Raw genomic sequence first — 13,896 nt, 5'->3', positions numbered from 1 at the left:
CAGATTGTTTTAAACTATAGTTTAACGTTATGTGCAAACTGAGGCAATGAGTGGAGTCAGAACTACGACTGCCAAGCTCTAGAGAGAAATAAAGAATCGTATAAGCGCAAGACAAAAGACTTCCTGGTTCATTTTGAGGCTGTTTTGGTGTCTTCCTTGGTGCATTTACTACTCTAGTTTCTCTCTCTAGTACATTCAGACAATGGAGAAAGACTGTCTGGTTCATTTTGAAGGAGCTTCCTGGTTTATTTTGAAGCTCCCTCCTCCTGTCAGTCTTCCCTAGTAGAGAAGTGATTGTTGTATAGGGAAAACAATGGAGAAATCCAGAATTGGATTGCAGAGGACTGGGTATTATGGCTGAGGAAAGGTGGGTTACATCAGCTCTTCAAAGTAGCCTAGGGCTGCTGTACAAATACATTATATTTTTGAGGGGGGCGGAAGAGAAACAGTGTGCATGACATCCCTGCAGGGTAGTACAGTGTTATTATTCAATCTCTTGAACTTTTTAAAGTGCAGTTGAAGGAGACTTCCACTGCAGTTGCTTGTAGCAGCAACATGGGGCTGATTAACTGTTTTCCCATCCATGGGGGTGGATGGGGGATGGGCATTCTTGGGGGTAGGTTGTTGCTGCTGGCATAAAGACTTAAATGGGTATATTCATGTGAAAGACTCAAATTCCTTTTGCTTAAAACAAGAGAAAAGATGGTTGTTTGACCTGTGTGGATAACACAGGTTATCCTGTAGTTATTATAAGGTATTAATAACAAATAACTACAACAATTACACAGCTTGCTTTTTAACAATTTACTCTTGAATTTATCCAATGATGGGCCTTTGAACCTAGGTTGCTGTACATCTTAAATCTTTTGACCCACCCTCACTCACCATCTGAAATATTACACCTTGTCTTACACTTAGCACTTAACATTCAGTGTATCTTCACAAAGCAATGACTTTAAATTAGAGAAAGCTAGATTTAAGTGTACATTCCAACTATAAGAGCAGTTTTAACCATGTGGCATCCTTCCTAAATGTATGGAAAAGCTCCCTTAAGGGCACAATGAAAGGCAGGGCAGGAATTTTGAGAATTATGCTTAAGTATAAAACATCCCTGCTTCCAGCAGGAATGGAATTTGGTGATCCATCAGGCTCCATCTAACACTATGATCTTTCTTCTTATTTGATAATAAGCCTGTCTTGAGCTAATCACAAGCATGTAGCTTCAATAGCACAAACAGGAAATAAGCGTATTAGGTTCCTATTTCATTCTTTTTTATACTTGGTTTTAATGTTTGTTTCTATAAGTTGCTTTGAGTCACTTTTGTAAAAAAAAGTGACTATTAAATATAAATATAAATAATAATCCGAATCCTAATAATCCTCTGGAAATGCCCAGGCCTCATCTGATGGCTCTGGGTCAACTGTGAAGCAACTTCAATAGTCTTGGTTTCACTAAAATCCCTAGTGGTGCTTCATTAAGCACACTCTCTCCCACCCCCGCCACCTCCACCCATGCACCTGCATCTCTGAGAAGATTTTTGCTTCCTCTTTCCTTCACCACATGGCTGCATGTTTCTAGTCATATTCAAACGTGAGGCACTACAATTAGTAACTGTTAGCTTTAAAAAGTACCACACACGTTTTGTAGAATTTATGCTCAGTCTAAAATAAGCCAGAGGAAATTCTGCAACGCTTGTCTTCTCAATAGTTTTTAACATCCCCAATATTAAAGATATATTTCATTTATTATATATACATAAATGAAAATGTGGTAGTCAGCCATGTTAGCCATCAGCATGACTCCAGTCATCCAAATCACTTGAATGTGATCTGAACAAGATCACCATCACGGAAATGAGTTGCAGGAATGCTCACATGAACAAAAAATGGTACCATGGTAACACTCCAGAGTACTATCCCTATGTTGTTTTTCTCCCCATTATCTGCAGCCACTAGACTCACTTTAATTAATATGCTTTATACTGGCAGAAATTCCTTATTGGTCAGTAAATCCCCAAACCTGAGCTTTTCCGTAGCCGAAGGGATGTTAGCACCTAAAAAGTTGTATTGTTCTGAGCTTAACCTTTGCTTAGAGATGCTGCTGTAGAAGGTGTAAGTATGGGAAGGGCCACAATCATACTCTGAATGCACGAAAGCAGAAATTCATACTGGGCAGAGAATCCAGGATCCTGAGAATCTAAACTTCCACGTTAAAAAAAAAGGGGGGGGGATAATAGTGAACCCCTAGCACTCAAAGCCACAAAATGGGATTTACCATTTTGATAAATTCTCAGAAGCCGTAAGAGAGACAATAGAGGAATTCCAGTGATTGCTCTTAAATCACTATTTATCCCTCTCATGACTAGCAATAGCAGAATTAAGTTATGCAAAACAAGAACATCTGCTCAAACTACATGAATGTGAATAATTTTGATGCACATTGCAGAATTTGGCTTTTCATGATGTAAAATTTGCTAGCCTTGGTTCAAAATTTTGTGAGCTTTTTAAAAGCATTGATATAATCCAAAACATAAATAATTATATCTGTACAAATTATTTATATTAATTTTCAGCACTTACATGCAGATCTTACCTGTTTCAATACATCTAATATAAGTTCATTGAAGACTTCATTGATTGCCATAGATACTGTTTGCCTATCCATCCCTTTGCTAAACCGACCACTTCCAATGAGCTCAATCATTTGCCAAGCCGAGAGACCTTCCCAATTGGTATCTAGGCTGATCTTGTAATGTTCAAACTGTTCTTGATGCCAGCCTAATCCCATGGCTTCTGTCAGCTTCTTAAGCAAGTATTCAATCTGTACAGAAAAAGACAAAACAGACCCTGAACAAATATAATAGATAATCATCTATCTAAAAACAAGGTAGTTCAGTGACTCTTCTTTCACTGCTGTTGTCAGCTCTGGAGCTGAGTCAACTAACCACAGTGTGTTGTCCATATGATGAAAAGGCCCCTGCTCTACATTTCACAGTATACAAAAGTGAAGGGGAAGGGGCAAAGTTCTATACTCTGGGATTATCAGTGAATGAAAACAATCTGAAGGTGAGGCTGTTTATCCAAGCTAAGAAACTGCTGCATTTCTGAACACTCCTACATACATTATAGAAGATACTGTTCTCTTTCTTTTTTAGAATCCCTTGCTCTGATCCACAAGATAGTTGTGAGGAACAATTTGCAAATTATGTGACAGGTGCTTAACATTCTTTTTATAATTGACTTTCAAAGAAGTAATCTGCTTCCTCCTCCACAACTTAGAAAAGAACCTGCTGAAAGCCTTTGCTTAATGTGCAAGAAGGTGATATATCAAGGGATTATCTTTCTCTTATTCTACATAGCATCTTAAAAATAAAATATGAGGGCAGCAGTGAGCTGAGGAAAGCTGGGTCATTTAAGCTTGTGAGCCCGTTTACACAACTGAGGAATGCAGCAGTTTGCTAGCTTGGACAAACCTTGGGAATGTTTTCTGTGAAGTGGTGGCATGAGATGTCAGCTATACTGAGGCAGGGTGTGTGTGTCAGAACTCTAACTAGGCACGACCATGTTTTTTGCCTGAGGTGAAGTAGCTCTGTAGATCTGGATAAAAGAAGGCATTTGTGTTTTCAGAAATGGGGAGTGACCATTGCTTCTTTGTTCCAGAATCCTAGGTATATAACCTGATACTTACAGACATAGCAGAGACTTAGTCCATCTGCAATCTCCATCTTGGAACAGAGTCTAAACGCTGATCTTGTGGCAGCAATATCCAGCCTCATTTTTGTAAATTTTGTGTTATATTTTCTCTCACTCCCCTCCCCTTCCCACTTTGTATAACATCTTGCATGATGAAGAGTCTTGGAGAACTTGAAAAGTGTGATACTGTTTTGCCACATTTTGGTGGGTCCCAATAAAAGTATTGATGCTGTTGGAGATAGCTGATTCATAGGGTCACCATAAGTCATAGTCAACTTGAAGGCACATAATAATAACAACTGTGAATATTGAAGTTCTCTTTGTGTTGTGTTCATTACTCATTAAAGAGGCCAGAAGAGCTTGGAGAAAGAGGGGAGCCATATTAGGTTTAAATTTTACTGCCAAGATTTAATTTTGCTAGTCAAGATTGTTTCTACAATCAACTCAATGGAACAGTAAAGCAAGAAAGACATAGCCAGTTTAGACATAGACTTGAAAGAATAATTTCCTACCTCTTCTGGTACAATGACCAGTGGATATTTGTCCTCAGATAGGAAATTGAAGATGACCCATACTTTAAAAGCATCATCATCGGAAAGGAGCAAGGTGTTTTTTGTGAGGTTCTTCTTGGCACACAGAGTCCAACACATTTTATTGAATTCAACTTTGTCAAAGTTTCCTTGAACCTAATTAAAGCAAAGCAATTTAAATGATTTAAAGATATACAGTGAAGAATTATATAATGTACCAGCAACAGCAGCAAGACGACCCAGATTTTCAAAATTTCTTAAACCTGCAGAAATACAAAACTTTTTTCACAAGAGATCCAAAGTTAAAACAGCATGTTGATTTGGTAGGCCTCCTTAGAGGCCACACCACTGTAGTAACACCAGAGAGAAGGCTCTACGCAAAGCACTATACACTAATATACATCACACTTCATCTACTTGCTAAGGACAAGTAACAGTAGTCCCTGGGCACGTACTGACTGATATATTTCACAGTGGTCTCTCCCTTCCACCCTAAATATGCTCCTAATAGGCTATGAGTTGGTATAAACCAAACTGTGCATGTAGTAAGCTCAGTACCAGCCTGTCTTTAAAACAGGGTAGGGACGAAGCTGAGCCAGCAGTACAAATCACTTAAAAGAGAACACATATGCTAGCACTGGATACAGGCACAGCTCTCTCAAATCTGTCTTATGTTTGAAGGGCGACTATGCAAAATTGTTGATATGACAGTGGCAAGGCAATCACCACTTGTGATCCCAAAACCAGCCTGAATTACTTTGTGGAATAGCCTGTAATTCAGTTTTCATTATGCTCTTTCAAACACTAGACAGTTAAAACCCTGAGCCTTCAGAACATGTCATCTTTTGATTTAGCACAGCTTATTCTTAATTAGGGGTTTTAGCTATTCAAAATCCAAACTGCAATAAAAGGGAAGTTTGTTGCCCTTTGCTTCTTTTTGCCAACCTGGGCATTTGTCCATACTCCCTTAGTTCAACAATGTCGACTTTGTTAAATGGTAACTCATTCTCCCCATTGAGCTAGATAAATAATTCATTTGCAGTCAGGACAACAAGAGGAAGTATTCTGAGAGCTTGACCAGTGCGGTCAATGAGATTTAATGGGAGATGTGAAGCAGGACAACAGATTTCCTGTTGAGCCAAGAGCTCATTGTTTTTCTTGCACAGACTGTCACTACTGCTCACAGGAAAATGATATCTGGAGTAACCTGTGAATGGGCACCAGCTGGAAAAACCGAACAATGCACTGAATACAGATAGTTTCCAGTTTTCAACCAAAACAAGCAGTCCTTGTTATAAAAAATGCCAGTGTTCATTATCTGAAAAATGCTACTCATATTTAGATCAAACCGTAAGGTTGTGATGCCCAAAGGGACTAATCCTACAACCACTGACATGACAGTGGTTTTCAGAGAAGCACCCAATTCACCAAAGGCAACCCATGTTCACATTACCAGGAATAGCTAAGTGGCACAGCACATGCCTCGCATCTCAAAGGTCCAAGATTCATTCTTGGCATCTCTGGTGATAAAGAACTGTGAGTAGCAGGGCTGAAAAAGGCTTTCTTGCAGAAAGGAGACTACAGTTCTGTAAAACACAGACGGTTCCAGGTCTGATCTCTGGCATCAAAATAGTGTGTGCATTTAAGGATTTTAGGCTGGGAAAGACCAGTGCCTATCACAGTAAAAAGAGGACTAAATGAGCCCATCTCCTGACTCTGCAAAATGGCAGCTTTATAGGTTTAAACACCCTTGTTCAGAGAAGGATGGGGGATTGATTCATTTCCCATAATGTCCAGCTGAGAGATGGTTGGCACCATCAGCTGACAGTGTGGGAGGGGGAAGGGGGAAGTTCTAAACAATATTAGTTTCCTCTGTCTTGATATCTAAAACAAGAAGCTGAAGGTAATTAAGATATTCAGCAAGTTATCACTGAGTTTCAGAAAACCCAGAAATCAGTCAAACAAAACAATTAACCCTAAATGAAACAAAGGCCAGATTTTCTAAAACCCTCACTGCAGTTAAGTATAATTACGACTACAAAACCAGGAAGTTGGCCCTCCCTCAGTTTCCCCAACTCATAAACATGTTTTTCCCAGGGGACAAAAAAGAATGCTCAGTGCGGTTAAATTGTACCTAATTTATTTGCACATCAATCTCTACTTTCCAGAATTTTCTACACACATTTTTTTGAGAAAAGGGAAAAAAACAGGTTCTATAGAAGTTTATCATCTTCTTCCTCTCATCCTATTTTAAAAGACTGTCAGTAATAGCAAGTTACGTCAGCACGAGTGGTTTTTAAACAGCAGCAGCAACTGCTTCAAAAGAAATTGTCTCCAAAGCTCTGGCTGCAACACATTTCTGGGAACCCAATTTGACTAATGCTTAGAACTGTCATACAATTAAAACTAACTACAGCATTTTCACTTATCAGGCATCTGGTTTTGCTGGACGAACTGACCGATACATTTAGGTTATCCACAGGAAAGACAAAAAACATTCTTTTTATGTGGTCTTGTATCCCTTCGTAAACCAAACCAAGCTAGCCTCCAGTTTACCCTCTCTTCAAAAGTCATTTTGGACGGACACTGTGCATCAGTGACTCAGGAGAGTTTTGATCCCCAACACTTTTCTATACAGTTATTTTCTTAACTCTCTCTTCACAGCTCATGTTAATTTTTATTTTCTGGATTATATTCAAGCATCTGGAGATGGGCAGTTGTCTTGGTTTGTGTGTTCTTTCGTTTTATTGCTTAATAACAACAATATCTGAAATAGAGCAGGGGGAGAGATACTAATTACAGGATATATACAGAGCCAGGGATACCATACCTTTTCCAAGATGAATCTGTTTAAATAAGGCATATAGCCCTGATTGGAAACAGGTCCTTCATCATCATCCCTAAAATGCTCTTCTAAGGCTACTGGGTCATGTGGAACGTTCAGCAATGTGCACAAATTGTGAGAAAGAACCTAAAAGAAAACAAGTTAGAAAATCAATAAGAATGCCGCTTAGAGGTCTTTACATTCAAACAGTATATAAATATTGTTAAATGAAATAAAAATAAATAAAATAAAACTGTACACATCAGATAATTTGAAAACAGGAGTTCTTTGGTGATGAAAAATAATAATTTTTAATTAGTAGAACTGGCAGTATTAAATACATTTTCCTCCATCTACAATGTTACTTTTGAGAGAATATAGAAAAAGCTAAGAAGATGAGGTAGTCATGTTCTATGTTAAGAAAAATTAGAAAAGAAAGCCAAGTTGGGTTTTCCACCCTCTTTCTCCTAGGACATCAGCAAGTCACATATGTGTACGGCACTGTCTTTTTCTGGATGAATAAGCAGAATACGCTCCTAACATAAGTAAGTTTTTGTTTACTACTCTGAATGTACTACTTTTCTGTACTAAATTTTTGTAAAATGTAGGAATTTATGTAAAGACAGGTGCTGAACCAAAATCTATACTGGCTTAGAGATGGGCAAGAATACCCACTTCAACTATCCATGCTTGAAAGGTATAGGCAGACAGAAATGTCATTCTACAAATGGAACTTCACATGTCATTCTGAGCAACAGAGATCATCCTGAGCTACTTACTTCCCTTCCCAGCTACGTCCTACTCTACTCTAACAAAAAGGTGAGGTTTGCACTTTAATTCCCACCCTCCCCATTGTTCATCCTGAATATGATCATACACAAATGCACTTGATTTCTGTGACAGTAAATGAAAGGAAGATGCAGAAGATACTAATTAAGAAGCAGATGAATTGAATACATTTTCAGCCTTCAGACCCATGAAATCCCCAGTTGTCCACTTCTGCCTTCTCCGATGATGGTTTATTCAGACTTACTTTCCCAATGACTAGCTGGCAAGATATTTTCTTGCACTGATTATGGATGGATTTTCCCCTCTAAGCTGAAACCTGGTGATAAAAGCAGTGCCTCAGATACTTCTTCTAAGTTATGCTCCTACCAACACCCTAGCTTGGCCCTATTTCTCACAAAGCAGCAGAGATGAGGCAATAAACCTGTGTCCCAACTGAAATTCCTCAGACTGCAGCTGAACAGTTATATGATGGAATGATTCCTCATGAAAAAGGTTCCTACAACACAGAAAGCAAACACATCAGCCAGAAAGCTACACTAGAACTCCTTGCCCCATTCTCTTTAGAGATTTCTTTTTTAGAAAAGAAGAAACTTTCAGTCATGCAAGTCACCACCTGCAGTCAGATGATTATCATGTGAATTCCAACCTCATCTGCTGTGTGCAAGAACCAGACCTTGATGGAACTGAATTATGCTGAACAAGGTGGTAAAGGTGTGTATGGACTTTACTTCAGACTGCAAGTGAAGCACCCCTTATGCATCCGCATACTTCAACATGCCAAATGAAGATGCCAATCTGGAATTTCTTTGGTTTTTTCATTGTTTTACAACTGCAGGTGTGGAGAGTTTGGGACAAAAATTAATTCAGAAGCAATTTATACCCAGTAAGAGGAAGGTCAAAGGTTTCTTACTGGCTTAGGGGAAATGTTCCTCTAATTGTCCTGTTTCCTCATAGTTGAAACAGGCAGGGCTCTGGTCTGAGTGACAGAGAAGAGGAAGAGATGCACTCACATCCTTGGCTTTCTTGTGTAGAACCATTGTTTGCCCATCAGCTCCCTTGAATTCCAGGCTCCATGTGTCCATCCCCCCCCCCGCTACACACACTTTGTGGGTGAGTGGGTACTCATTTTCTCTTGACCAGGGCTATGGAGTCGGTACACAAGACCTTCAACTCCGACTCCTCAATTTTTCTACTGTCCAACTCCAACTCCGACTCCTTCATAAATGGCAAATGTATATAACTAGTAATAACAAATTTACTGTAGTAAAATGGTAGCACAAGGCATTTCATCACCACCACGTGAATCCAGAGCTTGGAAAAGTTACTTTTTTAAACTACAACTCCCATCAGCCCCAGGGATTGGGTTCGTGGGAGTTGTAGTTCAAAAAAGTAACTTTTCCAAGCTCTGGATTCACGTGGTGGTGATGAAATGCCTTGTGATACCATTTTACTACAGTAGATTTGTTATTACTAGTTAGTATACATTTGCCATTTATGAAGGAGTCGGAGTCGGTACATTTCTACTGACTCCGACTCTGACTCCACCCAAAATTGCTCCCAACTCCGACTTCACGACTCTGACTCCACAGCCCTGCTCTTGACTCCGGGCAAATTGGTCTGCCAGTTTGGCAGCCTGTGCCACCATTTTTGGGGCCCAATTCTCAATCAATTGGCACAAATTTTCCAGGAGTTAAAATTTATTTAAAATTTAAAAACCCGTCCAGTCCCACCAAGTTAAAAAGTTGCTCAAACATGGCAACAGATCTGTCCTCAAGCCCCCAAAGTTTAAGCAAATAGTCCAGATAACATCACATAATCTCCCCATCCGAGGGCTTTGAAACTTCAGCAGTTGTGCTCTGGGGTCACCATGAAGCTTCCAAGCCCTACCCTTTAAAATAGTTCATAATCCTGGGCTTCTTCATCATGCTCATCCCCCTGAAGTGTACTCAGCTCCCCACAGATGAGCAGGCAAAGGGTGGACTGGACATCTTTTAGGCATCAACCAGGTGGCTCTTCCCAGAAGAGCTATCAAAATTCTAAAGAAATGCAAGAAGACCACACACACACACTGTGGTAGTTGGGGAAGAACTGGAGGCTTGAGTGTAATGTGTTTCCTGATGCCAGGGAGAGAAGAGACCCTGCTGCTGACAGATTCCATTTGCAGCATCTCTGTCTCCTTCTTGGTCTTCTTCTACACGGCATTCTCAGAATGTCTGCATTTTTTTCTCTCTCAAATTGTTGGCACTTCCTTTTCTCCCCCTATCCCTGACTTCACCAATCTGGATGGGTTTGCCTGGATCCCCCCTCCAATTCCTCACTAGAAGAGACTGCCTCTTGTTTATTCATTGCTTCTGCTACTGCCTCCTCTGTAGCCATTGTCTGAGCAGTCCTGACCATCATCTCACTGAAGAGTTTCCTAACAATCCAAAAAGATTGTTTTGGTAGTTTTCTCCTCAAAAATTAAAAACAAAAGTACTTCCCAGGTTTCCCTCATTTCTTTAAGTATGGATTTTACAAAGGGGTTGGCATTTTGACCAAAGCTCAATCTGAGACTCCAAACCACTGCCACCAAGCACAGATTTGTCACATTTATGTCCCGTCTAAAGCATTTTTTTTTAACAAAAATGGAATCTTAATCAGAGATGTGCTTGAATGGTTTTAAGGGAAATGCCAAGTTTGCAAGAGCAAAGCAACAATAAAGGTGCTGTGGGTTGCATTCTACAAACAAAACAGTTCCCTTTCTACTATTCATAGGGCTAGAACTGGTAATGCTTATAGATGTTGAAATCAATGGGACTTTAATCGTGACTAACTTAAGTCCTGTTGATTTCAGTTGATCTACTCCAAGCATGAGAAAGGCTGTAATCTAATACATGTCTACTCAGAAGTAAGCCTCCAATGGGACTTACTCTCGGGGAAGTGTGTATTGGATTGCTGCCTAACTCTGGATTCAACCCATAAAACACTTCCCCAGTGAAACTGTTAAGACAGTTGATAGGTAAGACCTGAACTGGAGACATTAGATAGCTGCTACCAGTCTGAATAGAGAATACTGCTTCTATGGTCTGCCTCTATATAAAAGGCAATTCCATACATCCAAAAAGATTTTACTTTCTGGTAAAAATAGGGTGGTGTATCTGGATAGAGGTTAACTCTGTCAGTATGAAGTTATCATTTTCTTTGCATAGGTCTTCATCCCACCCACCCCAACTCAGTAGTTACAAGCAGCTGTGAGATCACTAATCAAACTTAAATACTTCCATAAAATTGCACGAATTCAAAGTCTGTGGCTACAAAAACTAACATAGAAAACATTCAAAGCAAAAAACAAAATGTAAAGTGCATGATCCTATAGATTTTTACTTGCGTAATCAAATACAAATTCTGAATTCCTAAATCATGAATGTGGATTGTGATTTGCAGTATATTTACTTCCTAGGGTTAAAATTAGACAAGAAAACCCTTCCCAGCATTAGAGCAAATGTGACTACCTCATCTCTTCCTTCTACTCTAAGGCTGAGCAGTCATTTAGTTAATAATTGAACATTCTATAATATAAAAATGTTGGCTTACAAAAGATAAAATTAACTAACATTTCATAAACCAGCAACTTGAGGAACACACATGACCAACTTCAGAAATAACAAATCTGCTTTAAACAATGAAAGACTTGAAGGCAGGGTGGCAGCAATGGGTACAACTTGGTACATATTGGATACAAATCATCAAATGTCATTATTCAAATCAAAGTTACCTTCCTAAAAAGAAAACACACCAGTACAGGCTTTTAAGGTAGTTCTACAAACTGATAGATCAAAACAAAGAACTAAGAGTACAAAGACCTTCATTATTTTGCAAATTAAGATTAACTTTGCTAAACCTGAGTTACTAGAAAGATCACATCCACAACTGTTCAAACTTTCCTTTAAGATAAAATAATTCAAGATTTACAAACAAATGAAATACAAACAACTTAATCTACCGTTTATCCTTAAAACATGGCAATACGGAGCATATTAGCTTTACATTTCAGTAAATTACATGAAAGAATGCAAGCATAAACATACATAGTCTTGTTTTCTTGGCTAGGTTTTCATTATAAAGCCAGTGCTGTATGAATACATAACAGAGACTTAAAAGTTTAGGGAGAAGAACCTAAGAGCCCAATTGCACACATTTACTTGAAAGTGTCATTGATTTCAACTAGCATTACTTTAAGATAAGTATGTGTATGACCGTAGCTTGAATCTCTGTCTTTTGGATTACATTAGTGGGTATTATTGACTGATGCTACAGTAGCCTACCAAACATTATGTTGTTGAAGAGAATAGTTTCAGAAAAATGTTTCTCAGACCCTTAATACATGAATATAAATCCTGACTTCAATAAAGCTTAAATGTATGTTAAAGTTTGGAACCTTGGCCATATTCATTTTTTATTCAATAGTAATTAGCAGTTTTCCTCCAAACTGTTGTTAGCAAAATATGAATCAGGAGGAAAATGTGATTTCACACTTAACATTGTATTAATTTTATCTGTCTCTCCTGTCAGTATGTGCAATGGCCTATGCCCCAAGCAGTAATAAATGAACAAACACTTAGCAAAATTTGCCTCCATCAGGAAAACCAAACCTTTAAAGAGAATTTACTCAAAAGACAGGGCTTTGGGCAATATCCAATGCAACTCACACTCTGAGAAGACCCTCTGAAATCCATGGTTTTACGTAACTTGTCCATTGATTTCAACAGGTCAACTCTGAGCAGGACTAATGCTAGATATCATGTATTATGCTTACTTCTGTTATTTTGCCAAATGCCAGGCAAAGCAGAGAGAAAGTGAGATACAGCAAGCTTTAAGAGCCTTAATATATCTGTCCTGCCCAGAGTCCGAGACACAAGACAGATGCGAGGTTTGGTTTAATTCTTGTTTTATTAGTGTGATGGTAACATCCAAAGCAGTGCACTTCATAAACCTGTCTACACTGACTCACTATTTTCCCTAACTAGTCTACCTAATCAGTCTCTGCAGCGTGTGGGGAGAGTTGACTCAGCACTAGAGCCTGGGTGGGCACCTGCTTAAATAGGGAAGGTCTTCGCCCGTAAACTACGGCTCCTCTGAAGTTTCACCCTCTGAAAGTCCCTCTTTTCGTGCCTTCTTGCTCGGGGTGAGGGGAGGCGAGCCTCCGATGGCCCACCCTACAGTGGGGCTTCGCTAGGTGACAGCTTGACCTCAGGGAGTGGGAAGCTGGTTGGAGGGGAAGCATTTGAAGTGCCGGGCAGGGATTCCTGTGTGGGTGGGGTTGGGGCGGACAAAGAATCGCTTCCCAACAGCTCAGGCAGGGAGCTCGTATATGAGGTGGGACCTGCCTCGATGGGGGTGCTGGCCGAGGAAGTCTGCAGCCTGGCAGTCCCCCCCTTCAAAGCCCCCGGGGACCTCATCCTCATCTGATTCCTCTCCCTGATTTAACTCCCCTTGCACCCGGGGTGCCACAATATCAGCTTTAAGAGGCAGAACAGCTAAATCCGAATACAGTGTCTTGTGGCTTTTCATCACGGGATAAGCTTAGTAACTTCAAAGGAAATGTTTGAAGTCTTAGGGGGCTTTGAGCTCTGTAGAATTAAGACTGATATAGATGAATTGTTCTGTTTCAGATTATACTTTAGTTTACTCTACAATGCTTTCAGAAGTTAAGAAAACAGTCAAATATATACAGTACCAGAATACTAATTTCTATCAAGATTCAATTAAGAGACCAAGCTAATGTGATGTAGGAGACCAAAGAATGATTTCCCAACACCCTTTTAAAAGCTTCAAGGTGGGAGAGAGATTGGCTGGGCAGAGTAGTGCCAGAGGGAGTGTTAACCTTTTCCCCAAAGCCATTTTCCTGATTAAAATCACAATACTAACTCAAAAAAGCTGCAAGTAAAAAAAGACAGGCCAATACCGGTACCTGTGCTGAGATTATTGCTAGTTTCAGGGTGAGAGGCACAATTTTGATTAGGAAAATGATGCAAGGTAAAGGGGGCTCCTTTCACCCCATATCAGGATTTAACCAATTTG

The 13,896-nt window shown here is 39.5% G+C and overlaps 1 protein-coding gene across 1 annotated transcript in view; it reads right to left on the bottom strand.

The window, feature by feature from the left end:
* SWAP70 (switching B cell complex subunit SWAP70) overlaps positions 1-13,896 on the bottom strand; it is a 41,367-nt gene that overhangs the window by 18,952 nt on the left and 8,519 nt on the right. The window contains exons 2-4 of the mRNA XM_061610389.1: positions 7,054-7,194; positions 4,206-4,379; positions 2,594-2,821 (exon numbers count right to left, since the gene is read on the bottom strand). Coding sequence (XP_061466373.1) covers positions 2,594-2,821; positions 4,206-4,379; positions 7,054-7,194 — 543 coding nt within the window. The remainder of the gene's footprint in view (positions 1-2,593; positions 2,822-4,205; positions 4,380-7,053; positions 7,195-13,896) is intronic.

Source organism: Rhineura floridana, chromosome 2 (assembly GCF_030035675.1).
Source record: "Rhineura floridana isolate rRhiFlo1 chromosome 2, rRhiFlo1.hap2, whole genome shotgun sequence".
Lineage (NCBI taxonomy): Eukaryota > Metazoa > Chordata > Lepidosauria > Squamata > Rhineuridae > Rhineura > Rhineura floridana.
This window is presented reverse-complemented; position numbering and strand designations above follow the sequence as displayed.